The sequence below is a fragment of the Artemia sp. Qi Xiang Cuo genome, chromosome 14 (genome assembly GCF_049724085.1).
Source record: "Artemia sp. Qi Xiang Cuo chromosome 14, ASM4972408v1, whole genome shotgun sequence".
Classification (NCBI taxonomy): Eukaryota; Metazoa; Arthropoda; class Branchiopoda; order Anostraca; family Artemiidae; genus Artemia; species Artemia sp. Qi Xiang Cuo.
The window spans coordinates 1,758,619-1,783,876 of NC_142807.1; the positions used below are offsets into that span (position 1 = coordinate 1,758,619).

Consider the following 25,258-nt stretch of genomic DNA (forward strand, 5'->3'; position numbering starts at 1 on the left):
ATAAATCCTATAGAACATTGTACGAGTTGACCACGCAAATCCTAGATCATGATTCTCAACTATTTGAAAATGGTATAACTGAAGATATGTTTGCTAAAACACATGGTATCATTGTACTGGATTTGTCAGGTACACAGGATATGAGTATAGTAAGTACAGGGAGTGTCGGTTTAGAGTGTACATTTGCCGACCCATTGGCTAAGAGTATTGCACTAATCTCACTAAACCAATATGAAACTTATTGGGAAATCACTCCCAAAGGCAGTGTTCTACTAGACTTGGCACCATGAACCCCAGTCAAATAATTAATGTATTTAATATGAACCCCTACATGTCCCAGTACAAATCCAATTGTCTGCCATCGGACTTTCTTGGAAAAATTCAAGGTGTCAACGATACTTTGATTATTGTTAATAGCAGTCCGTCGACTGTGCTGACGGGTCATTGGCTGTGCATCTTTCAAACAATGAAGACGATTGAATTTTTTTGATCCTCTTGGTCTACCATATACATTCTACACACCTCACATCAGCAACTATATTGTGAGCAGTGGGAAAACTATTATTCAAAATCGGAAGAGGGTGCAGGATCTAACGACTAATAGCTGTCCATGCACTTCTATATTTTATGTTCCAATGTCGCGGCTATACTTAGAAGCAGTTTCTCCAAATTTATGTTGACAATCCACGTCTGAACGACTTTCTAGTGGAAAATATCCTCTCAGACCTGTACAGTATTGATTTCAGTGCCTTAAGAGTAGAGTGCTTTAAAAATGTTTGTGAATTTGTTTATTAATAAAATGCATATATATATATATATATATACAACAATGTCTTTAAATCTTTACTTTAGATTTCTTCTTCTTCGATGTATAGGCAACTGTCGTGAACCACTAATGCTGGTAGATCATTTGAATTCACTGTATATTGATCTTGATTGACTGCAAAGTCAGGGTCACATTTTCTACAGTATAATGTAACTTTACTCTTGTCATATCTCTTTGTATCGTCAATGATACTATTTGCATTCATATTATGAAATTCACGAGTTTCAATCTGTCTATTTGAAGCAATATCACATACAGTGTTTTCAACTGGTGAAGCACATTCGGTAACTGCCAAATAAAAATCACTTGGTTTATAGTCATAGTAGGCAGTGTCATCACAAAGATGACGTAGAAACCAAATTGTCTTGTTACCCCAACAGTTGAATTGTAGACCAGATTCCTCTTCCCAGAATAATTTAAATCCACGACGATACCAATCTCATAGAAATAAACTAAAATCACGTTTGGGATTCTTTCCAATCATAGCGGGGTAAGTATTCTCCCACTGATCACATTTATCGTAGTGACAATTGGAGCACAGGTGCCCTCTCACACACCTCTTCAAGACATGAATTACATCCTTTAATTTGTACTGCATAGCCTCTATGTAATTTACAAGGATTACATAATTTACACTATTCACTAAAGTCATCTATAATTGTACAATTCTCACATTGAGTCCAACTGCCAAGAGTGTACATGCACAATGGACGTATATAGAACATTTTTTGGTTTCCGATGTCAAATCTCTCACAGCTAAAACAAAACTGATCGTCCTCGCTCCATAAATTCAGTGAGGGGAAATGGGGGAGAGGAGTAGCTCTGTAACGTTACCTCTTTCGAAGGAGGAGCCATCGACATTGAATCCATTGTCAATGCTTTCAAAAGTATATCCACGATATGATTTTGCCTTGCTTCAATTAATATATCAATAAATTGACTATAAGCACTTGAGTCACATTTTAAAAGTTTCATACAATAGTCCAATGGGGGAGAACCACTCCTCATTATATTGTCAAGTGTTCTCTGACAAGAGAATATCCTGCGTTTAAGAGATATCTCGAGAAAATCATCATCCAAAATCAAATGTTTTTCCATAAACACTAGATTTGATCTAATTCTCTCTTTCTCAAATTTATTCATTTTTCAATCCTTTCACTCCGACTGCTGACTCTAGACTGACCCTGATTCCTTAGCCCTAACCTAACCTAGCCAGAAAAGAAAGAGAACATTTTCGATTTCAAAACAATTTTATTGAATAATTACAACAACATTAATAATACAGAGCATGTACAATTAGCGATAGAGTTTATTGTCTTCGATATGCTTCACCAATGCACTTAAAGCACATTGAAGTCTATTCACATGTGCTATATCAACTTTAGCGGCAAAACATAATTGATCCTACATTTTAAATTTGCTCAAGGATATCACATATCTTGCATATACTGCATCCCATTCCAGACAAAGACGTGATCCTTTCGTGATTTCCACCACAATGTTTGGTGCTCTTGTATTATTACCTTCAACTCCACTATCAACTTCATAAGAGGGTAAACATTCCACTCGTCATCATCAGCACAAATATATATCCAAATGAGTAAAGTCAAAACTGTTCTCACTCCTTTGAATTCTATTCACAGACTAATAAAACTTTAGCAAATAACTCTTTCCTTATATTCCAACCGGCGCTAATATGTTTGCGAGCCCTCTGATTGGTTGAGAAGGGGGATGTAACCAACTCGCTGATTGGCTGATAAGGAAACACGTGATCTAAAAGTTTTCTATTTCTGGACACTCATAACATTCGCTGAGAGCGTGCACTTGCCCAAAAAAACAACAACATCAAATGCTGTTTCCTATTTCTGGATACCTTGACATTCGCTGAGAGCGTGCACTTACAACAACAATAACAAATAAATCGCCCTTGACATTCGCTGAGAGCGTGCACTTACAACAACAACAACATCGACCTTGGAAATTTAGGTCATTGACCCCATTAACCACGTGTTCTCCCTAATGCCTCTATGCCCATATTTGGTGTTCTCGTCGGACTTCCTGAGGCCTTTCTACTCCTCTCATACCATAGACTTCCAAAAATGCAGCTCCACTGGTAATTAGAAGGCACCCATCAACAAGGAGGACAAAATAACACGCTCCGTAGGACACATGAACTTGACAGAAGAGCCTTTCAGACGAGTCTAATCCCAGTGTGGGAGGACGTCTGTGCAGTGGCCCACTTGAGGAATGATTAGAGCCTACACACTGACACCCTGTGTGCACTACAGACACTGGAGGAATTAAGGTCTAAGGTAAGGCATGGAAACACTTTTTATTATTGATGAAAGGGTATTTTAAAGAATGGTTTAGACACTTAGTCATTTTGACTAATAAGGATGCGTCGTTTCCTGTTGCTTTGTTTTCTGTTTATAAAATAAATATTAGAAATATATGTTCTACATAGGACTGCCTTACGCATATTAAATATGCGTTACCACTGCATAAAAAGGAACCATATGTTTTTTTTTTCATTGGTACTAAAGGATAAAAAAGTGTTTTTGACATTTGTGTCATTTTTGGTGCTTTTTTGTCATTTTTAACTTGCTTCTTTAAATAATTTGTATTTATACACGAAGCGTACTAGCTGTTAGGTTTACCATTCTTCATTTCTCTTTTCTTCACTTAACCCAGCCTGACCTGGAAGACTTTCACAAAAAGTATGTTTTTCTGTAATACTTGCTATTTTTAAGCTCAAAAACACCGAAAGAGAGAGAAAATCTAGAAAACAAATGTTGACATATCTAGGTCATGTTTATATACACTTTTTTTGACATTTTGAAATGAACAGCAAGTGATAAGACTTGCCATTTCACATCAAAAAACGGTAAAAGCTGTAAGAAATCTAAAAAGCAACGGCTGACACTTCCAGGTCAAATTTATGGATACACAATTTTTTTTTCTTTTCAGATTTTGAAAGGAACAGCTAGTGATATTGTATGTCTTATGTTTTATTCAGAAGATTTTTATCGAACTTTTTGTCTATGTAAAAGATAGGATAGTAATACTTTCCGTTGTCTCCATCACAGAAAAATGATAACAATTTACGGAAATTTATGGGAAAAGGGTCGGAACAATATAAATTTGGTAAGACAATTTCAGCCTTCCTCTGAGTTTGTCAAAACTCAGCTTTTCTTGTAAACAAGATGTATTTAGTTTTTTTTTTTGTTATAAAATGATTCATAACTCCATAGTTTGATAGAATTTATAAAACTATAAGATTTTAAAGGTGTTTCTCAAGGACACTGATGTTCCCAGAGGCATATATGCAAAAAACAAAACTTTCCCAAAGGAAAGTAAATAACAACATAGAAACTTAAAAAACAAATCAAATATATGATAGGGGTGCCATATCCCTTAATGAATCTCTTTACGCTAATAATTAAAAAAAAACTTTTTTTTCTGACGGGAGTTAAGAGCCAAGTGGAAACTTTAAACGAAAAAGGATTTTTGTTTCACAACCTATGCAACATGTAAAAAAGACCTAAGGCCGAACTGGCCAGCCATGACAGAAAACACAAAAAATATAAATATGAAAAAAATGTCTATGACCAGTAAATGAAAACGAATCAAAAACGAATATTTCGCCCGTATCTAGCAAGGCGTCTTCAGCGTAGAGAAAAAAAAGCAAACTAAAACTACAAAATATACATAAAACTAAAATAGACTCACCTAAAAATATAATATACAATTACTTAAAATTTAAAATTTGCAGCTACCTTCGTGAAAACACCTCACAAAAGTAACACCTCAGTTTTGTGAGGTGGTTTCATGAAGGTAGCTTCAAATTATAAATTTTAAGCAATTGTATATTATATTTGTAGGTGAGTCTATTTTAGTTTTATGTGTATTTTTTAGTTTTAGTTTATTTTTTGTCTACGCTAAAGACGCCTTGTTAGATACGGGCGAAATATTCGTTTTTTTTCTTCGTTTTCATTTACTGGCCATAGACCCGTTTGTTGTATTTATATTTTTAGTGGTTTATGCAACGTGTATGTTTAAAAATAAGGATAATATGGTGACTGATGGTATTTTCATGTGTTTGTTGTTTAAAGCAAAGATTTAAAGCAAACAAAATTTTGTACTAGAAACAAGAGTTCTTATTTATACCATAAAACTTATTCTAAGGTGCTTTATTTTTCCACTTTACAAGAAATGTATATTGTTTTGTGTTGTCAATAACTGAGAAGCTTCCTCAATAACCCTGCTTCGCAATACAGGGCCCGGGACTCTATCCCAGATGCAAAAAGCTTAGGCGAAAGGCTTGCTACATGTCCCTGTAAAAAAAAAACTCGACAGCTGATGCGCCGACAATTGTCGACGCCCTATGTACCATCAATGGCTCTAAAGGATCTTCATTCTTTTTCCTCCATGCTTAGTAGCTGAGAAAAAGCAGCTGTCAAGAATTCTCTATCAATATTTAAACCAAAGAAGCAGATCACCATGATTCGCTCCATTACAGGTTCTGAATATTTGTATATTTTAACAATTTGATATCATACAGATAGAAATAATTAAGACAAAATTACCAAAAAAAACAAAATTATTAAAATTTTAGATATAACCTAGGGCTATATCAAAGCATTAAGGGGATGGAAGATTAGGTTGAAAGATATTATACAGGTTTTAGTTACAAAAGAATTAACATTACCGAAAATAATAGGAGTATTCTAGTAAAAAATAGTATAATTTCGTATAATCTTCATATTTCGTAAATAGAATGCTTTTAGAAACGAACAGCCTGGGTTTTAAAGGCCACCCCCCTCTACCCACCAGCAAAAGCTTTTAAAGTCCTTAGCAGAAATTGTGGTTAGAAATAAAATTGAAAGAGAAATTGCAAACCAGTTGAAAACAGTCCAAGTTGAGTGATAAACTTGGACGTCACCATTTTTATATATAATACATTTTGCCAACATCGTTCTTTACTTTGGCAGCGATAGCACTGCCTATGATATAACTCGAGTAATACACATGAATAATGATATATATAATGGAGAAATTATTAAGAGAGCATAGCTTGAAGATCTGAATCAAGGACACTAGAAAAGTATTCATTTATAACATTGGAACTATTAGATCCTTTCCTTTCTGCTAGCCCGATAAAAAAAAAACTTTAGCAGACAAAAAAAGTTAGCTACAATTTTTGGAAGGCAATTAATGAGGTAGGGAAAACACACAAAAAGAGAAAAAATTGCATCATAGCCTACTAAAATTGCAGTCATTTAAGATTTTTATAAGAAACAAATAAACGGTTGATCCATTAGCGTTCTTTCCATAAATTTCCAGTGGTCTAATAGCACTGGGAAAAACGGATCCCGTCAGTGCTATCCATGTAAAAATATGATTATTGTTCTTTTTCAGGGTGAGGACCTCCCCCCTCCCACCAATAGCTTGCGACAAACCTCCCACCAATAGCTTGTGACAATTGCGATTCCAATGGTTCCACTTTTATTTCGATTGGCCAATACACCGTGTTCGAGGAATTTCAGGCTCTTTTCAAATTCTCCAATTTTTTTTTTAATCAAAAATTATTGTTCTGTTGAATCAGTGTAATAGATACGGCGACGTCAATCGCAAATCTTCGATTTCGGTTTGGCATCAAATGCAAATCTTTTCAGCAGACCGTTTCTTTGAAAATTTGCTTTGAAAATTTTTATTACTATTTTATTTCTAAATTCGAGGGGCCAGGTTGGTACTATTTTTTTCTAAATTCACGGCGCCAAGTATAATTATATATATCATTTGCCGCTAGTCTCTTTACAAGGTTTTTTAGATGAATATTCAGTCTTCTTTTAAAAATGTCAACAGAGGCACTGTCAGGGTAACTTCCTCAGGAAGATCATTCCAGATCGAAGTGTCAGATGAACGAAGTCCGATGAAGCTTCAAGGACTCGTTTGTCAGCTTCCCAACCTCAAGGTAATTAGACCGAGTTGTGTGTCTTCATGTCTGTCTTGTTGGCTGGACAAGTTAAGGCGCAATAAGAGAAAGCTCAAGAGAGGAGATGAATTTAATATTTATATAAAACATCCATCAACACTACATCAAACCTCTCACTCGTAGACTGGAGAGTACTATGTGCTGTGGTTACTAAGTTTTGGTTACTAGTAATCAAAATTTTGGTTACTAGGTCACTGCTACTGCTACAACCATGTTGGGAAACTTTAAACATCCAGTTAAGTGGTTTTCAACAAAGGTGATTCACCTCAATTGCTTTTATTTCCTAGCTTTCTCCAATCTGGAGATTGCTTTAAGAAGTTACATTTTTGTAATATATCCCTCTTAACAAGCCGCTATCGCAACAAATTTATGAAATTATATACATATGAACATTAGCTTATAAACGAATAATTAGAATCTCTCTATGATCTTCCACTAGTCAGTTAGCAATAGGATAAAAAAAAGAGAAACATCACTGCTACCCATGCTTAACACCTTGCGCAGCTACCCATACCCATGTACATCTTCAATATAGAGTCTTCAATGAGAGGAATTTTAATGGCGTACTTTATTTCTTGGTTTAGTGTCATGTTTGAGGGTTTTTATACTCTTTTTTGAAATTCCAAGAAATTCATTTTGATAATTGAAAGCTATCATTTTGTTAAATGAACAGTAAGTTTGTGAATCAGCGTTGATTGGACAATATTTCTTACCAAGCAGTTTCTTCAAAAAAAACTATTTCTTAGCATGTTTACAATTGCTGCAAATATTGCTGCAGCCATGACAATATTAAAGTGAGGTAGAATTTTTAATAATTACGCTTATAGACCAATTGGGCTTCTTTAGTTGCATTTATTTTAAAGTATAAAATTTCAGCAAAAAAATTGAAAAATAATCCGTGAAAAAAAGATTGCAATTATGGCTGGCTATTCTTTTTGTATGCTTTCTAACTTGGCGCAGTGAGACGAGGGTCAAGAACAAAATATTTTTTTTCGTCTTAAGATTTAAGGGGATCCAAAACCATAGAGAATTAGCGATCAAATAAAAGTTAAAAATAGGGATAAAATCGTTTTTAATAGACCGTTTGCCGCTTATTCGGATCGCTTATTCCAGCCCTGTAAGTTATGGCAGGACCAACCAATCAATTCTAGATAGTTTGGCCAGACAACAGCATCAGTATAAGCTCCTTTTGCACCAACCCGAAACTGAAATCTGTCACGTGACTTCCACGAGTGGTCATCGCGGTATATTAACGTTTTTAATAGACAGTGTATAGAAAATTCACAAAAAATACCAGATATTTCGGTCACATATACAGTGACCGTAATCAGCAGTATACACTGTCAATACACTTTTCTATACACTGTCTATTAAAAAGGATTTTATCCCTATTTTGAACTTTTATTTTATCGTCATGGAAAGGTAGTGTGGTCTCGGAAAGTATCTAGAGAATTAGCGTATCTCTTCCATTATAAACTTTTTTCGTTTGTCTGGCCAAACTATCTAGAATTGATTGGTTGGTCCTGCCATAACTTGCAGGGCTGGAATAAGCGATCCGAATAAACGGCAAAAAAATAGAATCCGATACCTACATTACCTGAATTTTTAGAAAAATCTTTGTAACATCTCTTTTTTGTGCCGGAGATAGAGATGTTCAGTTTTGGTAAAACTGATATCATTAGACAGTGTGAATTTTATTTTTTGATCAATCGGAGCAGATATTTATTTTTATTCTGGAAAGGTTAGTCTTTAAAAATGTTTTAGCATATATGCCAGGAAAATACAAAAAATAACTCTAAAAGAAGTGGCATTTGATCAATTTGGCAGCTGTGCAATTTTTTTGGTGCAATCCGTTTTAATTGAAAACTTTGTCGACACAGTTTCATTGTCGTTTAAAACAAACTTCATAGTCAAACAACAAATTCTCAATAGGTTTCACCGATAGCTAGTCACCTGGGAAAATTTACTAATGGACCCTTTATCCTTTAGGCAGTCAGCCGTTGTTGAGGCTCAAAGTATGATGAGCATCAAGATGAAAGCATCGAATCCTCTTAATATCAATTATTACTTTCGATTGAACAAAAACTACTCTTTCACTTCAGTTTCTCATACCGCATGCTCTTTTGAAGGTGTCTTTTTAAATTTATATAGTCAAATATATAAAGTATTTTCAAAATTATATTTATTTTGCACGTTTTATGTATGAATATCGGAAACAAACTTAAATGACAGTTTTAGGTAATATCCGTATATATTTCGTAATAATCTCTCAAGCAATTAAAAGGCATGTAAATACATTTATTATATAGATATATATTACAGAAAACCATTGTACACTTCATTAAACCATTAGAAATATAGTTGAAGCTTCACGCTGCCTCTTTCTGGGTTCAAGCCAGAAAAAGGATGAAAATTCCTTCAGTAGGCATTTAAGGTTTGAAACTAACAAGATCCACGTGAAATGACCCCCTATTGTAAATTAAGACTTTTCAGAGTGAGTTGTAATTAGCATAGAACTAACGGCTCGAATTGTTTTTTCAATAAATTGTTAAATAATACGATTAAAATCAACAATAATGTTTACAATATTTTTATAATTATGATACTTCATATTTTATTGTATAATTGATCTATCTTTTATTATTTGTAATTTTTTATTTCTCATTTATTGTTATTTTATAATTTATATAAAAATTTAATATAAAATAATTTATCATGCTATAATACAACAATATTGAAAAAATCAGAACCCCTAAAAAACAAAATAGAAAACTTACCATTTGTAACATCAAAAACGACTCTGTCACTTGTCTTGTTTGTTCCTGTCTCAATAAAACGAAGCTTCCCTTCATTTATCATTATCTGATCAAAAGAATTTACATCAACAGAGTATTTTTTTAAATCCTCCTCATAATCATCATCCTCTATCTCTAAGTACCCATTTAATGGCTGTGAAGTTACAACATATACAATATCACTAGGAACCACGTTAGGATGAAAGATATTCAGTATACTTTGGGAAATTCTTGCACTTGTACCTTCTTGGACGATAAGAGTTTTGTTGTTACCAACTCTCAGTGGCTCCCAGTAACTCTCTGAATAAATTTTTATTAAGAATTCACCGTCAGTATAAGCTCCTTTTGCACCAACCCGAAACTGGAATCTGTCACGTGACTTCCACGAGTGGTCATCGCGGTATATTAACCTGCCACGATTCAAGTCTTCCTGTGTGAAAGAGTAGACTCTTTTAGAATCTATTTCAAGAGTTGCAGAGGGACCATCAAGTATTTCATAGACAATATCCTCTGCCCTGACGTTTTGGTTAGTTGCCACAGTAATATTTTTTCCTGAAAAATAGTTTTATCAGTTTAATAGCAATAGCATATACCTTCAGCCATCTTATGTCACTTATAAGATTCAAAGTAATTGATAAACTTAATTAACCAATTGATTATACTTCTTGATTTAATTAGATTAACGTAGAATTTAATAGTATAATTTAATTGTATAATTTAATTGTATAATTTAATTGTATGATTTGAGTAGTTAGATCAATTAATTTGTTAATTGATTTAATTTAATTGCTTCAAATCTTCAGATTGAAACAGCCTTACCAATTCCAGGACTAATAGCCTGTGTAAGTCGCATAAATTCTAAGATTCTTCTAAACATTCTGTAAGTTCTGATTAAATTAGTTATCAGTTTTTAAGTTATTCAAGTTTTTAAGATTGAGGCATTGTTTGCCCTTTACATATTCAAGTTTGAATTTTGTTGGCAGATTAGATTTGGGAGGTTCAAATCGCGACGTGATTTCAATTCTGTGACTGAACCGAGATGTGGTGTAGATGAGGTCTTAGAGTCGAGTCACTTTTTACTCTTTATAGTGAGATGCTTTGTGATCCAGATTCGATTTGTGATTTTTGAATTTTCAACTGCCATCGTTTAGCTCTGTCAGTGTAAGGGTTGGTCAATCTTTAAAAATTTTAATTGCGATGCTTTAGGATGGAAATTCCAATTTAGCGTTTTGTGTTGCAGATCTGTATCATGTGCTCAAACTTTGATATATTGTTGTTTTGGTCCGTTAACCCAGGGTATGTTTGCCCTTTTGGTAATGTTTGAGATTTGAATCGTGGTATCGATTCCTTGTGATTGAGATTCAAACATTGATTTATGAGGTGTGATATGATTTTATTTAAATATTTGAGTATAGGTGTTGTTTCCTTCTTAAAGCTTCGAATTAACCAAAAATTTTTGAAAACAGTAATAAGATGGGATTACTTGAAAGATATTAGGATCTATGGTAAACACCATGAAAATATAGAGACTTTAGACGGCGATGGACCCATAGTTCTCTATTCTACAAACTTATCATCACTATATTGTTCTATATTTCGACAAGGTTGTTTCTATCTCTGTCCTTTTATTCTGACATTTATTTCGACTTAAACATTTCCATCATGTCAGTAGATGTAGTTTATCCCCGGTCAGAGATCGAGCAGAGACTAAGTGTGGCGACGGAAATTTCGTTTCTGTCACAATTGCAGGTCTTATTCGACAGTTTCACACTTCCGAGATTACTGCCAAATACTGCTTGCGTAGATGTTTTAAAGAGGGATCAACAGGGCAATTTATTTTTCCATATAACTTTATTCTCATTGCCCTAGTGACTTTCCATTTGAAAAGAGCTTAGAAAACACTTTTTGACAACTGTCTTAGAAGTATGGAAACGTCCAACAGGACCTTAAGGCGTGATAGCGACTATTTGTATGTTTGACTTAAATTTAATAATAAAGAAATAAGAAGTTCTTTCGTATTCATTCAATTATTTTTATGACCAACTATGACCTATTGTTTATGAAATGGCAACCCAGAATCTGAGAAGCCTCTTGAAACCGAACGTCACGACCTAATATGTGCTGTATTTTAAAATACAAAAACGTATATGCATTGTAAATTTGTATTTTAATGTTATGTTATAGGCCTGAATGGGAGCAGCCCCTTGCCGCCGTGGGTAGCTAGAATGAGAATTTTGAAATTGTTGTATGGTAGATTAATGGATGGAGAATCGCATAAATGAAAAAAAAGTTTTTAGGGAAAAGATATATAAAATGTACTAGAAGAGAAAGAATTATGTATGTGAGGAATTATAAAAGTGGAAAGCTATGGAACGTCGAGTAAGAGGTAAGATACATAGGTAGTAAAGTGAAGGAATAATAGAGAAATAGGGACAAACTAGATTACAAATAAGCAAAGAGTCTTGGATAAAACAAAAAGAAGAAAGAAACAAGATTGATTTTTTTTTTCAGGAGTACGAAAAGGAGTACGAAAAGGAAGCAATAACCGGTTTGATTCTATCCATTACGAGAAGTATCACCGACCTATTATTAAGAAAACGAAAAAGAAGAGGAAACGCAGAAAGGAGGACCAAATACCGCTGGATAAAAGAAAGAAAAGAAGAAGAATTTAAAATATGCATTAGAAAAGGATTTTGTATTTGTTCAATATTATAGTTTATTTTTCATTAAAAAAAAAAAAAAAAAAAAAAAAAAAAAAAAAATGGGCTGCCAATGAAGAACCCGACAAAATATAACCTAACAGACGAGAATCTTTAAGTGAGCAAAGGTTTTCAATTTTTTACGTTAACCGTAGGGACCAAAAGTGTCTAATTTCTACAAAGAAATGCTTATATCCTGCATAAAGAATGCAAAACTTTCACTTTTTCTTTAAATATTTGTATTTTACATAGTGACCCTAAATTTCTCAATAGCTTTTAAATCAACATACATATACTGTAACTTCCATTTTAACTTAGCCCTTCAATGTTAAATCTTTATATCTCTTCTATCAGTATCCCCACCATTTTGTCTCTAAAATTAATTTTCATATTCCAAATCAATCTCATAATGCAAGCAGTAAATTGTAGCGTTTAAAGATCATTTCAAGACTAGAATTCAATATATGCTATTTCCCTTTTATGAAGTTGCTCCACTCAAAACTAAGTATTTATGATCTATTTTAGACGACGAGAAGCTTAATCCACCATAATAAAGGGGGATTGAATTGTTGAAAATGAAGTAGGACTATTTGTGAATCAATAATCGAAAAGAGCTAAGACGTCAAGAAGCTTCTTATTTATTTGTTTTTTTTTTCAGTTTATATTACCTTAGGTCCCCAGAAAGAAAGTGAGGACACCCCCACCTTCCAAGAAGCCCAATAGTATGGGAAGCAGACCATTTAAGAAATAGCTTCAAAAATTATATGTAACTCATCTATGCTAAGAAAAACACATCTTTTTGTCTCCTCTCCGAATTAACGAAAACGATACATATTTATTAGCCTTTTTTACTATCTCAAGTCCCCATAAGGCAGGCTAGAAAAGCCCCTTCCCCCAAAAGAAAACCAAAAGTATATAAATTTTTTTTTTACAATATTCTAAGAAAAGAATTCTTATGTGGTAGAAAAATCATATCTTTAATTTATTTTCCTGTATGTATGTAATATTTATTTATTATTGGGAGGGAGGAAATGCATGCGTGTAGGCCTCAGGCAGCTTGGTGATGCAATGAGGTGTTCAATGAGGTAGAAGTAGTACTATATGCTAAGAGTATTTATAATAAGAATTTATCGGTGTTGCCCTCAAAAATATTTTTTTAATTAATTTTTAAATTTCAATTTGAGTCTTTGTAAAATTCAGTTATTTATTGTGAATGTTGTATTATTATTAGTATTACGGTGATCTATTTATTAAGAGTGTCTGTTTTGTGATTGCGTTATCCTTCTCCTTAATTATTTTGTTTTATTATTCCTTTAATTTTAGTTATTCTTTTAGTTTTTTTTGTCAGCTATGTTTTATGATTGTTGGGTTACCATAATCATAATCAGGGTTCTTATCAGTCATTTCTTGGATAGTCATTTCTTGGATTCATTACAAGATTTCATCGCTGTTCTTCTTAAAAGTGTTTTCTTTTTGTTAGTTTATAATTATTTTTTGTTTTTTGTCTTTACAAAATTCAGCTATTTATTATGAGTGCTATGTTACTATATGTATTGTGAGCGTTATTAAAAGCTATTTACTATAAACATTTGTTCAGAAATTTCATCGTTTTTCTTCCCAATTGTGTTGCTCGGCTCTATTGTTTATTGTTTTGGTTCTATTGTTTTTGAACATTTATAATGTGATTTCCTGGTTCTTCTTCTCAGAAGTGTTGTTTGTCTGTTGTTGTTTATTATTATTTTTGTTTTTTGGTGTTGCAAAATTTAGCTGTTCATAGTGAGTGTTATAATCGGTTTCATGAGAGTTATAATGAGCTATTTGTTATTTGCATTTTTTTGCACTTGGAAAATTTATCTACTTTTTTCTATGTTGTGCTTTTATGAGAATTATGTGAAATATTTTGAGGTGATTTTAAGTATGTATTATAAATTTCATCGTCTTTCACCTTAAACATTTTTGTTTCGTTTGTCTTTATTTTTTTCGGTTTCTTATGTCTCTACGAAATGTATCTTTTTAATATGTGTGTTTGTTATTATGAGCGTTATGACAGCTATTACGAGCTAATTATTATGAGTATTTATAATAAGGCTTTATTGTCATTCTCCCATGAAACGTTTCTTATTGTTAGTTTCTAGTTTTTCTTTTCATTTATTTTTTTATACTCATCAAAATTAATGAGAGTAGAAATAGTTTATATTATTCATGGGAACTAATCTTGATAAACCAAGCACATTATAAATTTTAAAAAGAAGATAATCAAGAAAAGGAAAAATTAATTAACCAAGGACCATGTTACTTTCTTTAAAATCAGTAAAAACTTATGCTTATATCGTTGGTTATGTTTATATTACAAACTATACCCATCATATGGTTTGGGATAGGGGGAGGGGATGTGTTTGGGGCAATTTTATTTGTCTTTTTATGTTCTTTTATTAATAGAGGGTGAGGGAATGTGTTTGGGGCAATCTTTTTTGTTTTTTAGGTTCTTTTATTTTTTATACCCACCTGTTATAAAGCCAAAGGCATTCTTCTTAATACTAATGCCAGTATTATTGACAACCGTGATAAACGGATCAGACGCTCTAATTTCTAGATTTCCAGTCGTATAAAACTGACCGTCCGTCACCCACAGAGCAACAGTCCCAGCAGGAGGTCCATGGTGGCGAAATAGTATCCGATCTTCGTTTAAGTCAGCTTGCGTGAATTGGAATAGCTACAAAGAATGAAAATGATATGTATTATACATGATAGATTGGGAAAACAGGAATTCAAGTTGGACAGCAGAAAAATTAATAGCAAAGCGGCTTGATTCAAGGAATAATAACGTGCTACTTTATTTCAAACACGTAATAAGAACTGGGAAGTTAAAGCATCGAGACATTGTTTTTATTAAAAGAGAAAAAGTGAAAAATATAAGTATAAACTCTATGGCTCGTAAATATTAAAAAGTTAAAAATCTAAGAAGCAGTCGAAATTTTTTTTAAGCAGACGTATTATCTATATAATACGTCTGCTTAAAAAAAATAGTGTTCTTCTACTTTTCATTTCTCAAATTAGTTCTGGTATTAAATATAAAAAAAAGATAAAGATCATCCAGTGCTATTACGGATGCATAAGGCGTTGAATTGGCGTTTTAGTTAATGGGTCTTTTTTGCAGGGATAAGTAGCAATCCCGTCGTCCAAACTTGCAGCGATGAAGATAGATCCCTGGGTCCTGTATCGCTAAACAGAACATCCATCCACTGTGCTACTACAGTGCATTAAATATACTTGACTCTGTAAATAATGCCCCAACAACTCTTTTTCCCTCCTCTCCAGTGAAGCTGACCAAACACAAAGAATTAGAGGAGCAACATCTCGTGAAAATGTTACCTTTGGCCATCACGGGAATGTATTGAACAGACGTCCTCATTCGTGCTTTATAAGCATGAATAACTAATAATTGAGTTTTATAATGGAAATACGTTGAAAATGAAACAAGATTATTTGTGACATTTAATGTGAAATTAAAATACAATTGAGTTGCTTATAAGGGACTAACTTAAAGAGAATTATAAACCATAGTTTTGATGTAGAATTAGAAAAAAAAAGCTTCATATTGTTAGAATTAAAACGATGTCATGACATGATTAATCAGTCACTCAAACTTTTAAAGTGAGATTCCATATTTTAGAATTCTATACACTGACTTTTTTTCTGAACTGCTGGAGTTTAAAAAGAAAACTTAGACCTTTATGGCTGTAATATTAAGCGCTGGAAGGAGAAAAGAAAAAAAAGAAATCGCCCAAAAGCAAAGGGTAAATATCAACCTTTTAAAATCAAACAGTTCGTGGTAACGAACTTTAAGTAAAGAGCGACCCGGCTCAATAGCAACCGAAATTCTAAAAAATAGAATTTTGATACCAATAGATACATTAAAAGAATTATATTTCATTCTGATTTTACATATATAAGTTTCATCAAGTTTAGTTTTATCCATCAAAAGTTACGAGCCTGAGAAAATTTACCTTGTTTTTCGAATAAAGGAGAAAGCACCCCCTAAAAGTCATAGAATCTTAATGAAAAATGACACCATCAGATTCAGCGTATCAGAGAACCCTACTGTAGAGTTTTCAAGCTCCTATCTGCAAAAATGTAAAATTTTGTATTTTTTTGCAAGAAGAAAGATCACAGATTATTTGTTCTTGTATTTGATTATTTGTTACTTGTTTGTATAGGTTTATTTGTTTTTTTTTTGTTTTATCCACAGGGTTAATCGTATTGACCCAGTTGTCCTAGAATGCCATGAGAGGACTGATTTGAACGGAAACTAAAAGTTCTAGTGCCCGTTATAAGTTACCAAAAATGTTTGAGGGCAACTAGGTCCCCTGCCATACTCAATTTTCCCAATGTCACTGGATCAAAATTTTGAGATAGTCATTTTATTCAGCATAGTTTAAAAATCTAATAAAAATGTCCCTGAGGACGACTTAATCCCCCACAGTCCCCGGAGGAAGGGCTGCAAGTTATGAACTTTACCCATTGTTTACATCTAGTATTGGTTGTTAGAAAGTTTAGTGACGTTTTCAAGGGTGTTTTTTGTGCTGGGGGGTTTCGGGGGAGGGGGTTACGTAGGAGGATCTTTCCATGGAGGGATTTTTCATCGGGGAAGAGAATTTTTGATGAAGGGGGCGCTGGTTTTCCCAGCATTATCTAAAACACAATCAGAAATTAAATAAAAAAAGAAGTTTTTTCAACTGAAAGTAAGGAGCAACATTAAAACCTAAAACGAACAGAAATTATTAGTAGAAAAGGGGGTTCGTCCCTTCATTTATAGCTCAGTCTTTACGCTAAAGTATATTTAGTACTTTCAAAGGAGCCATATATTCTAATCAACGGCCTAAAAAACAGCCTTAAAAACGTGATTCAGGGGTCATTCTTAAAGAATTGGAACCAAATTTGAACTTTTGCATGAAAAGCGAGGTGTTGACGAGGGGGCGAACCCCGTCATATACGTAATAATTTCTGTTCGTTTTAAGTTTTAATGTTGCTCCTTATTTTCAGTTGAAATTTTTTTTTTTTTATTTAATACATGAAGAAGAGTGAAAGGATCCTTAACGGATACTAGCTAGACTTAGGAAATCATATTTACTTCCAAAATGGTAGAGGTGAAACTGGTCAGGGTCGTGACGAAGATGTTTCGGAACCTCCACATAAATAAAAAATTCACTAATGTAATTACTATAAGCCTACTTTTGCCAAAGTTGAGCCGTATTTATGAGCTACATACCCAGATTTTTATAGGTCTTTGTCAGTTAATATTGTAAAAAAAACCTGTCCTTAAAAAAAAACTTACAAATTTATTTCCCCTATCACCCAATATTATATATTTTAACTGAAAGTAAAGAGCGACATTACAACTTAAAAAAAAACAAAAGAGAGAAAACACTCAATGAAAAAAAAAGCGATAAACGAGACTGAGGCCAGTGGAGAGAAAAGACGAAAAATGTAAAACAACGCGTATATTTCGCCTGTATAAAAAAAGCGTCTTCAGCACAAGAGAAAACAAGAAGAGCAAGATAAAAAAATAAAAACAACCAAACTAAAACTAAAACAAATAAAACGGCCACCAATAAAACGTCTTTGTTTTTTGCTCAGAAATTACGTGATTTAAAGCCATTAGGCTTAATTTGTTTTTTAATTTTGACTCATTTTCAATTCTAAAATGGGTACATATTTTAAAAGACTTTGGAATCACTGATTCCTTCTTGCATTTTCTTAAGAAATTTTTTTGATTTAACAAATTCGAATGTTTTTTAACCAAAAAGAAATAATAATTGACAGAGGCGGCTAATTGCTAATTGTTACTGCATGTTTTTTAACCAAAGAGAAATAATAATTGACAGAAACAGCTAATCTTAAGCCGAACTGGCCAGCCATGACAAAAAAAAAACAACCGAGAGAAAAAACTCAATGAAAAAGAAAAAACAACAAACGAGACTGTGGCCAGTGGAGAGAAAAGACGAAAAATGTAAAACAACGCGGATATTTCACCTGTATCAAAAAAGCGTCTTCAGCACAAGAGAAAACAAGAAGAACAAGATAAAAAAATAAAAACAACCAAACTAAAACTAAAACAAATAAAACCGACACTAACAAAAAGTCTGTTTTTGCTCAGAAATTACGTGATTTGAAGCTATTAGGATTAATTTATTTTTTGACTCATTTTCAATTCCAAAATGGATACGCAAATTTGTTAAATCAACAAATTTTCTTAAAAAATTGCCAGAAGGAATCATTGATTCCAAAATCTTTTAAAATATGTACCCATTTTGGGACTGAATATGAGCAAAATTAAAAAAACGCTTTGTTTTGATACAGGCAAAATATCCGCGTTGTTTTACATTTTTCGTCTTTTCTCTCCAATGGCCTCAGTCTCGTTTATCGCTTTTTTTTCATTGAGTGTTTTCTCTCGGTTGGTTTTTTTTTCATGGCAGGCCAGTTCGGCTTAAGATCTTTCAATTCGACAACTTAAAACGAACAGAAATTATTCGTATAAGAAAGGGGCTAACCCCTCCTCAACGCCTCGCTCTTTCCGCTAAAGTTTGACTCTGTCTCACAACTTTATTTTTTTAAACAATAAAAAACTTTAGCGTAAATAGCGAGGCGTTGAGGAGGGGACAGCCCCTATTATATACGAAATAATTTCTCTTCGTTTTAATTTTTAATGTCACTCCTCAGTTTCAGTTAAAAAACCTTGTTTTTCTTATTTAATTTCTGAGCGTTTTTCAAATAATGCAGGTTCGAATTTGGCTCACCGTACATGAAAAATAAAAATAAAATATGTATATTAGTTTTGGCAGATTTGTTTCGGATATAAAGGGTTTCCCCCTCCTCAATACCATGCTCTTTAGTAGAGGAGGGGGTACCAGCGCCACGATTCACCCCTGCTGCCACCTACAACTTTTTTGCACACCAAATAAGGGCATGGAATCCCTAGGGAGAATGATTGCGTAATCGGTCAATGACCTCTTTTTCCAAGGTCGATTTATTTGATGTTTCTATGTGTAATAACTCCGGAACGAAGGTTGCACATGCGCATTGAATTCTAACGGGAACAATGTTATTGATCTAGGACTTGAGGGGGAAGTGAATTTCCGAGAACTTGATTGCGTAATCAAAGTGTGTCAACAACAACAACATCGACCTTGACATTCGCTGAGAGCGTGCACTTACAACAACAACAACATCGACCTTGGAACACCTGTGCTGTCGACCTCAATTCACCTATCGTGAATCAATAATTCCCCTTAGAAACAACAAATTAATTCCCCCTTTCTTGACAGATCAATCAATCAATGACATCATCTGTCAGACTTTAAAAATTTTCGCCTCGAAATATTTCTCCAGGAATAGATCCAAATCATTAATGTCTTTGCCTCGGGAACAGTTCTACTGGTCGAACTCCAAAAGATATTAATATCCAAAGGCCATGGAAACAATTAGGCAAGAAACATCTTAGCGATGAATTGTTTTAGCGCGCGAAAAGGTTTCTTATTAATTTGAAATGCATTAGCGCAGAGATGTCAATAACAAAGGAACACGCTGAATTTGCGTTTAGGGATTATTTGGGCGAAACTGTTTTAGACAGGCTATGGAACTATTTCGGCGAAAAAGATAGAGACATTTTAAAAGAAGATTTTTGAAGAGATTTTAGAAGAGAATTTAATGGTGAAACTCTATGGTCGTTATAATACACAAGTTTCATTTGAACAGTGTTGTGAGGTCCTCTAACCCAACCCCAAAGGGTTCCAATCCTCCTACCCAACCCCGAAGGACGCCCCCGGTACTCAAAGGTCCCCCCAGCTCCCAAAGGGCCATCGGCGCCCCCCAAAGGCCCCCCCAGACCTTCAAAGGCCACTCCCGGGCCCCCCAAAGGTCCAGCGAGCTCCCAAAGGGCCACTGGCACCCCCCAAGGCCCCCCCAGACCTTCCAAGGCCATCCCCGGGCCCCCCAAAGGCCCATCGAGCGCCCAAAGGACCAACGGGGTCCCAAAGGCCCTCCCCCGGTCCCCAAATGTCCCCCCGGCACCCAAAGGCCCCCCTGTGCCCCAAAGGCCCTCCCTGTGCCCCCCAAAGGCCCGCCCCCGGCCCCCCAAGGTCCCCCGGCCCAAAGAAGCGCCGCCGGGCTGCGCCGGGGGCCAGGAAAGCGCTGCAGGATGCGCCGCAGGGATGCGCTGCGGGTCAGGAAAGCGCCGCAGGGGATGTGCCGCAGGGAGGCACCGCAGGAAAGCGCCGCAGGATGCGCCGCAGGGATGCGCCGCAAAAAAAAGTAAACTAAAAAGTAAAAATTTCGAAATGTTATTCCCCAAACGCCCTCCTCAGACTCCGAGAGGTCCTCCCCTGGTCCTCAAAGGTCCCCCGGGCACCCAAAGGACCACCCGGCCCTCAAGGGCCCCGGATCCCCAAAGGTCCTCCCCGGGCCCCAAAGAGTCCCCTCTCCATTTTTTTTAATGCTTTTTTATGGCTTTATTATATCTTTTTAGAACAAGTTCCAGAACCTATTTTCCAGATCCACTTTTCAGAACAACTTCAGAGCAAGTTACTTTCTTAATGTCCCTCCTAAACCCATTTTGCAACTTGAAGTACTTATCTTTTTCACCCTCAACTATACTCTACAGCTTTTTGGTTACCTCAACACCAAGAAATACTTTTCAAAGACCATTTCAGAGCAAGTTACTTTCTTAATGTCACTCCTAAATCCATTTTCCAACTTGAAGTACTTATCTTTTTCACCAAAAACTATAATTTACAGATTTTGGGATACATCAACACTAATAAATACTTTTCAAAGACCATTTCAGAGCAAGTTACTTTCTTAATGTCCCTCCTAAACCCATTTTCCAACTTGAAGTACTTATCTTTTTCACCCGAAACTATACTTTACAACTTTTTGGTTACCTCAACACCAAGAAATACTTTTCAAAGATAATTTCAGAGCAAGTTGCTTTCCTAATGTCCCTTCTAAACCTATTTTCCAACTTGAAGTACTTATCTTTTTCACTCGCAACTACACTTTACAGCTTTTTTGGATACCTCAACACCAAGAAATACTTTTCAAGGACCATTTCAGAGCAAGTTACTTTCTTAATGTCCCTCCTAAACCCATTTTCCAACTTGAAGTACTTATCTTTTTCATCACAACTATACTTTACAGCTTTTTGGATACCTCGAAACCAAGAAATACTTTTCAAGGACCATTTCAGAGCACGTTACTTTCTTAATGTCCATCCTAAACCCATTTTCCAACTTGAAGTACTTATCTACTTCACCCGAAACTATACTTTACACCTTTTTGGTTACCTTAACACCAAGAAATACTTTTCAAAGATAATTTCAGAGCAAGTTGCTTTCCTAATGTCCCTTCTAAACCTATTTTCCAACTTGAAGTACTTATCTTTTTCACTCGCAACTACACTTTACAGCTTTTTTGGATACCTCAACACCAAGAAATACTTTTCAAGGACCATTTCAGAGCAAGTTGCTTTCCTAATGTCCATTCTAAACCCATTTTCCAACTTGAAGTACTTATCTTTTTCAACCGCAACAATACTTTACAGCTTTTTGGATACCTCAACACCAAGAAATACTTTTCAAGGACCATTTCAGAGCAAGTTACTTTCTTAATGTCCCTCCTAAACCCATTTTCCAACTTGAAGTACTTATCTTTTTCATCACAACTATACTTTACAACTTTTTCGATACCTCAAAACAAAGAAATACTTTTCAATGACCATTTCAGAGCAAGTTACTTTCTTAATGTCCCTCCTAAACCAAGATTCCAACTTGAAGTACTTATCTTTTTCATCACAACTATACTTTACAGCTTTTTGAATGCCTCAACACCAATAAATACATTTCAAAGACAATTTCAGAGCAACTTACTGTCTTAAGGTCACTCCTAAACACCTTTTAAAACTTTAAGTACTTATCTATTTCACTCAAAACTATACTTTAAAGCTTTTTGGATTCCTCAACACCGAGAAATACTTTTCAAAGAACATTTCAGAGCAAGTTACTTTCTTAATGTCCCTCCTAAACCAAGTGTACAATTTGACGTACATATCTTTTTCAAACACAACTATACTTTACAGCTTTTTGGATACCTCAAAACCAAGAAATACTTTTCAAAGACCATTTCAGAGCAAGTTACTTTCTTAATGTCCATCCTAAACCAAGTTTCCAACTTGAATTACTTATCTTTTTCACTTACAACTATACTTTACAGCTTTTTGGTTACCGCAACACCAAGAAATACTTTTCAAAGACCATTTCAGAGCAAGTTGGTTTCTTAATCTCACTCCTAAACCCATTTTCCAACTTTATGTACTTATCTTTTTCATCACAACTATACTTTACAGCTTTTTGGTTACCACAACACCAAGAAATTCTTTTCAAAGACCATTTCAGAGAAAGCTACTTTCCTAATGTTCCTTCTAAACCCATTTTCCAACTTTAAGAACTTATCTTTTTCACCACAACTATACTCTACAGCTTTTTGATTACCTCAACATCAAGGAATACTTTTCAAAGACCATTTCAGAGCAAGTTACTTTCTTAATTTCACTCCTAAACCCATTTTCCAACTTGAAGTACTTATCTTTTTCACTCACAACTATACTTTACAGCTTTTTGGATACCTCAACACCAAGAAATACTTTTCAAAGATCATATCAGAGCAAGTTACTTTCTTAATGTCCCTCCTAAACCAAGTTTCCAACTTGAATTACTTATCTTTTTCACCCACAACTATACTTTACAGCTTTTTGGATGCCTCAACACCAAGAAATACTTTTCAAAGACCATTTCAGAGCAAGTTACTTTCTTAATTTCACTCCTAAACCCATTTTCCAACTTGAAGTACTTATCTTTTTGATCACAACTATACCCTACAGCTTTTTGGTTACCTCAACACCAAGAAATACTTTTCAAAGACCATCTCAGAGAAAGTTACTTTCTTAATGACACTCCTAAACCCATTTTGCAACTTGAAGTACTTATCTTTTTCACCCGAAACTGTACTTTACAGCATTTTGGATACCTCAACACCAAGAAATACTTTTCAAAGACCATTTCAGAGCAAGTTACTTTCTTAATGTCCCTCATAAACCCATTTTCCAACTTGAAGTACTTATCTTTTTCATTACAACTATACCTTACAGCTTTTTGGATACCTCAAAACCAAGAAATACTTTTCAAAGACCATTTCAGAGCAAGCTACTTTCTTAATGTCCATCCTAAACCAAGTTTCCAACTTGAATTACTTATCTTTTTCACCCAAAACTATAATTTACATCTTTTTGGTTACAGCAACTCTAAGAAATAATATTCAAAAACCATTTCAGAGACAGTTAATTTCTTAATGTCCCTCCTAAACCCATTTTCCAACTTGAAGTACTTATCATTTTCATCCTCAACTATACTTTACAGCTTTTTGGATACCTCAACACCAAGAAATACTTTTCAAAGACCATTTCAGAGCAAGTTACTTTCTTAATGTCCCTCCTAAACCCATTTTCCAACTTGAAGTACTTATCTTCTTCACCCAAAACTATACTTTACAGCGTTTTAGATACCTCAACACCAAGAAATACTTTTCAAAGACCATTTCAGAGCAAGTTACTTTCTTAATGTCCCTCCTAAACCCATTTTCCAACTCGGAGTACTTATCTTTTTCACCACAACCAGATTATACAGCTTTTTGGATACCTCAACACCAAGAAATACTTTTCAAAAACCATTCAGAGCAAGTTACTTTCTTAATTTCTTTCCTACGCCCATTTTCCAACATGAAGTAATTATTTTTGTCACCTTCATCTTTATTTTACACCATTTTGGATATATCAACACTAAGAAATAATATCCAAAGACCTGATCAGAGCAACTGACTTTTTTAATCTCAATTCTACACCCATTTTGCAACTTAAAGTACTTATCTTTTTTATCCCCTTTCTAAGTGAAAAAGAAATTAGTTTTTAATCAATTCTATTTTTCCAAATAATATAAAAATTTTCCACTTCGGTTCAGATTTTTCTCAAAGGGATGAAAAAATTTAAAATAATGTTCCAAATTTTCTCAACAAAGTGAAGACAAGTTTATGATCTCTTCTGAATTTTACCAAAGAACACGCTCCAATTCTAATTTCTCCAGAGAAAATAAAAATCTTCCAATTCAGTTCCATATTTCACAAAGACATAAAGAAATTTAAAGTTCAATTCTAATTTTTCGGTGGAAGATAGAAAAAGTAATACCATACTTGTGAATATTTTCATGGAAGATGAAAAGTTCTAGTCCAATTTAAAATTTTCTCAAAGAAGTGAAGAAAAGTTCAAGTTCTCTTCTGATCTTTACCAAAGAACACACTTCAATGCTAATTTCTCCAGAGAAAACAAAAATCTTCCACTTAAATTCTTAATTTCACAAAGACATAAAGAAATTTAAAGTTCAATTCTAAATTTTTCAGTGGAAGATGGAAAAAGTAATACCATACTTGTGAATATTTTCCCGGAAGATAAAAAGTTCTAGTTCAATTTACAATTTCCTCAACGAAGTGAAGAAAAGGTCAAGTTCTCTTCTGAATTTTACTAAAGAACACAATACACTTCTAATTTCACCAGAGAAAATAAAAATCTTCCACTTAAGTTCTTTATTTCACAAAGACATAAATAAATTTAGAGTTCAATTCTAAATTTTTCGGCGGAAGATAGAAAAAGTAATACTATACTTGTGAATATTTTCAGGGAAGATAAAAATTTTTAGTTCAATTTACAATTTCCTCAACGAAGTGAAGAAAATTTCAAGTTCTCTTCTGAATTTTACTAAAGAAAACAATTAAATTATAATTTCACCAAAGAAAATAAAAATCTTCCACTTAAGTTCTTTATTTCACAATGACATAAAGAAAT

At 34.1% G+C, this 25,258-nt stretch overlaps 1 protein-coding gene across 2 annotated transcripts in view; it reads right to left on the minus strand.

Moving 5' to 3' along the window:
* LOC148944032 (chondroitin sulfate proteoglycan 4-like) overlaps positions 1–25,258 on the minus strand; it is a 530,325-nt gene that overhangs the window by 88,059 nt on the left and 417,008 nt on the right. For both annotated transcript variants that reach the window (XM_089099784.1, XM_089099785.1), the window contains exons 11-12: positions 14,821–15,028; positions 9,599–10,168 (exon numbers count right to left, since the gene is read on the minus strand). In XM_089099784.1, the coding sequence (XP_088955910.1) occupies positions 9,599–10,168; positions 14,821–15,028 (778 nt within the window). The remainder of the gene's footprint in view (positions 1–9,598; positions 10,169–14,820; positions 15,029–25,258) is intronic.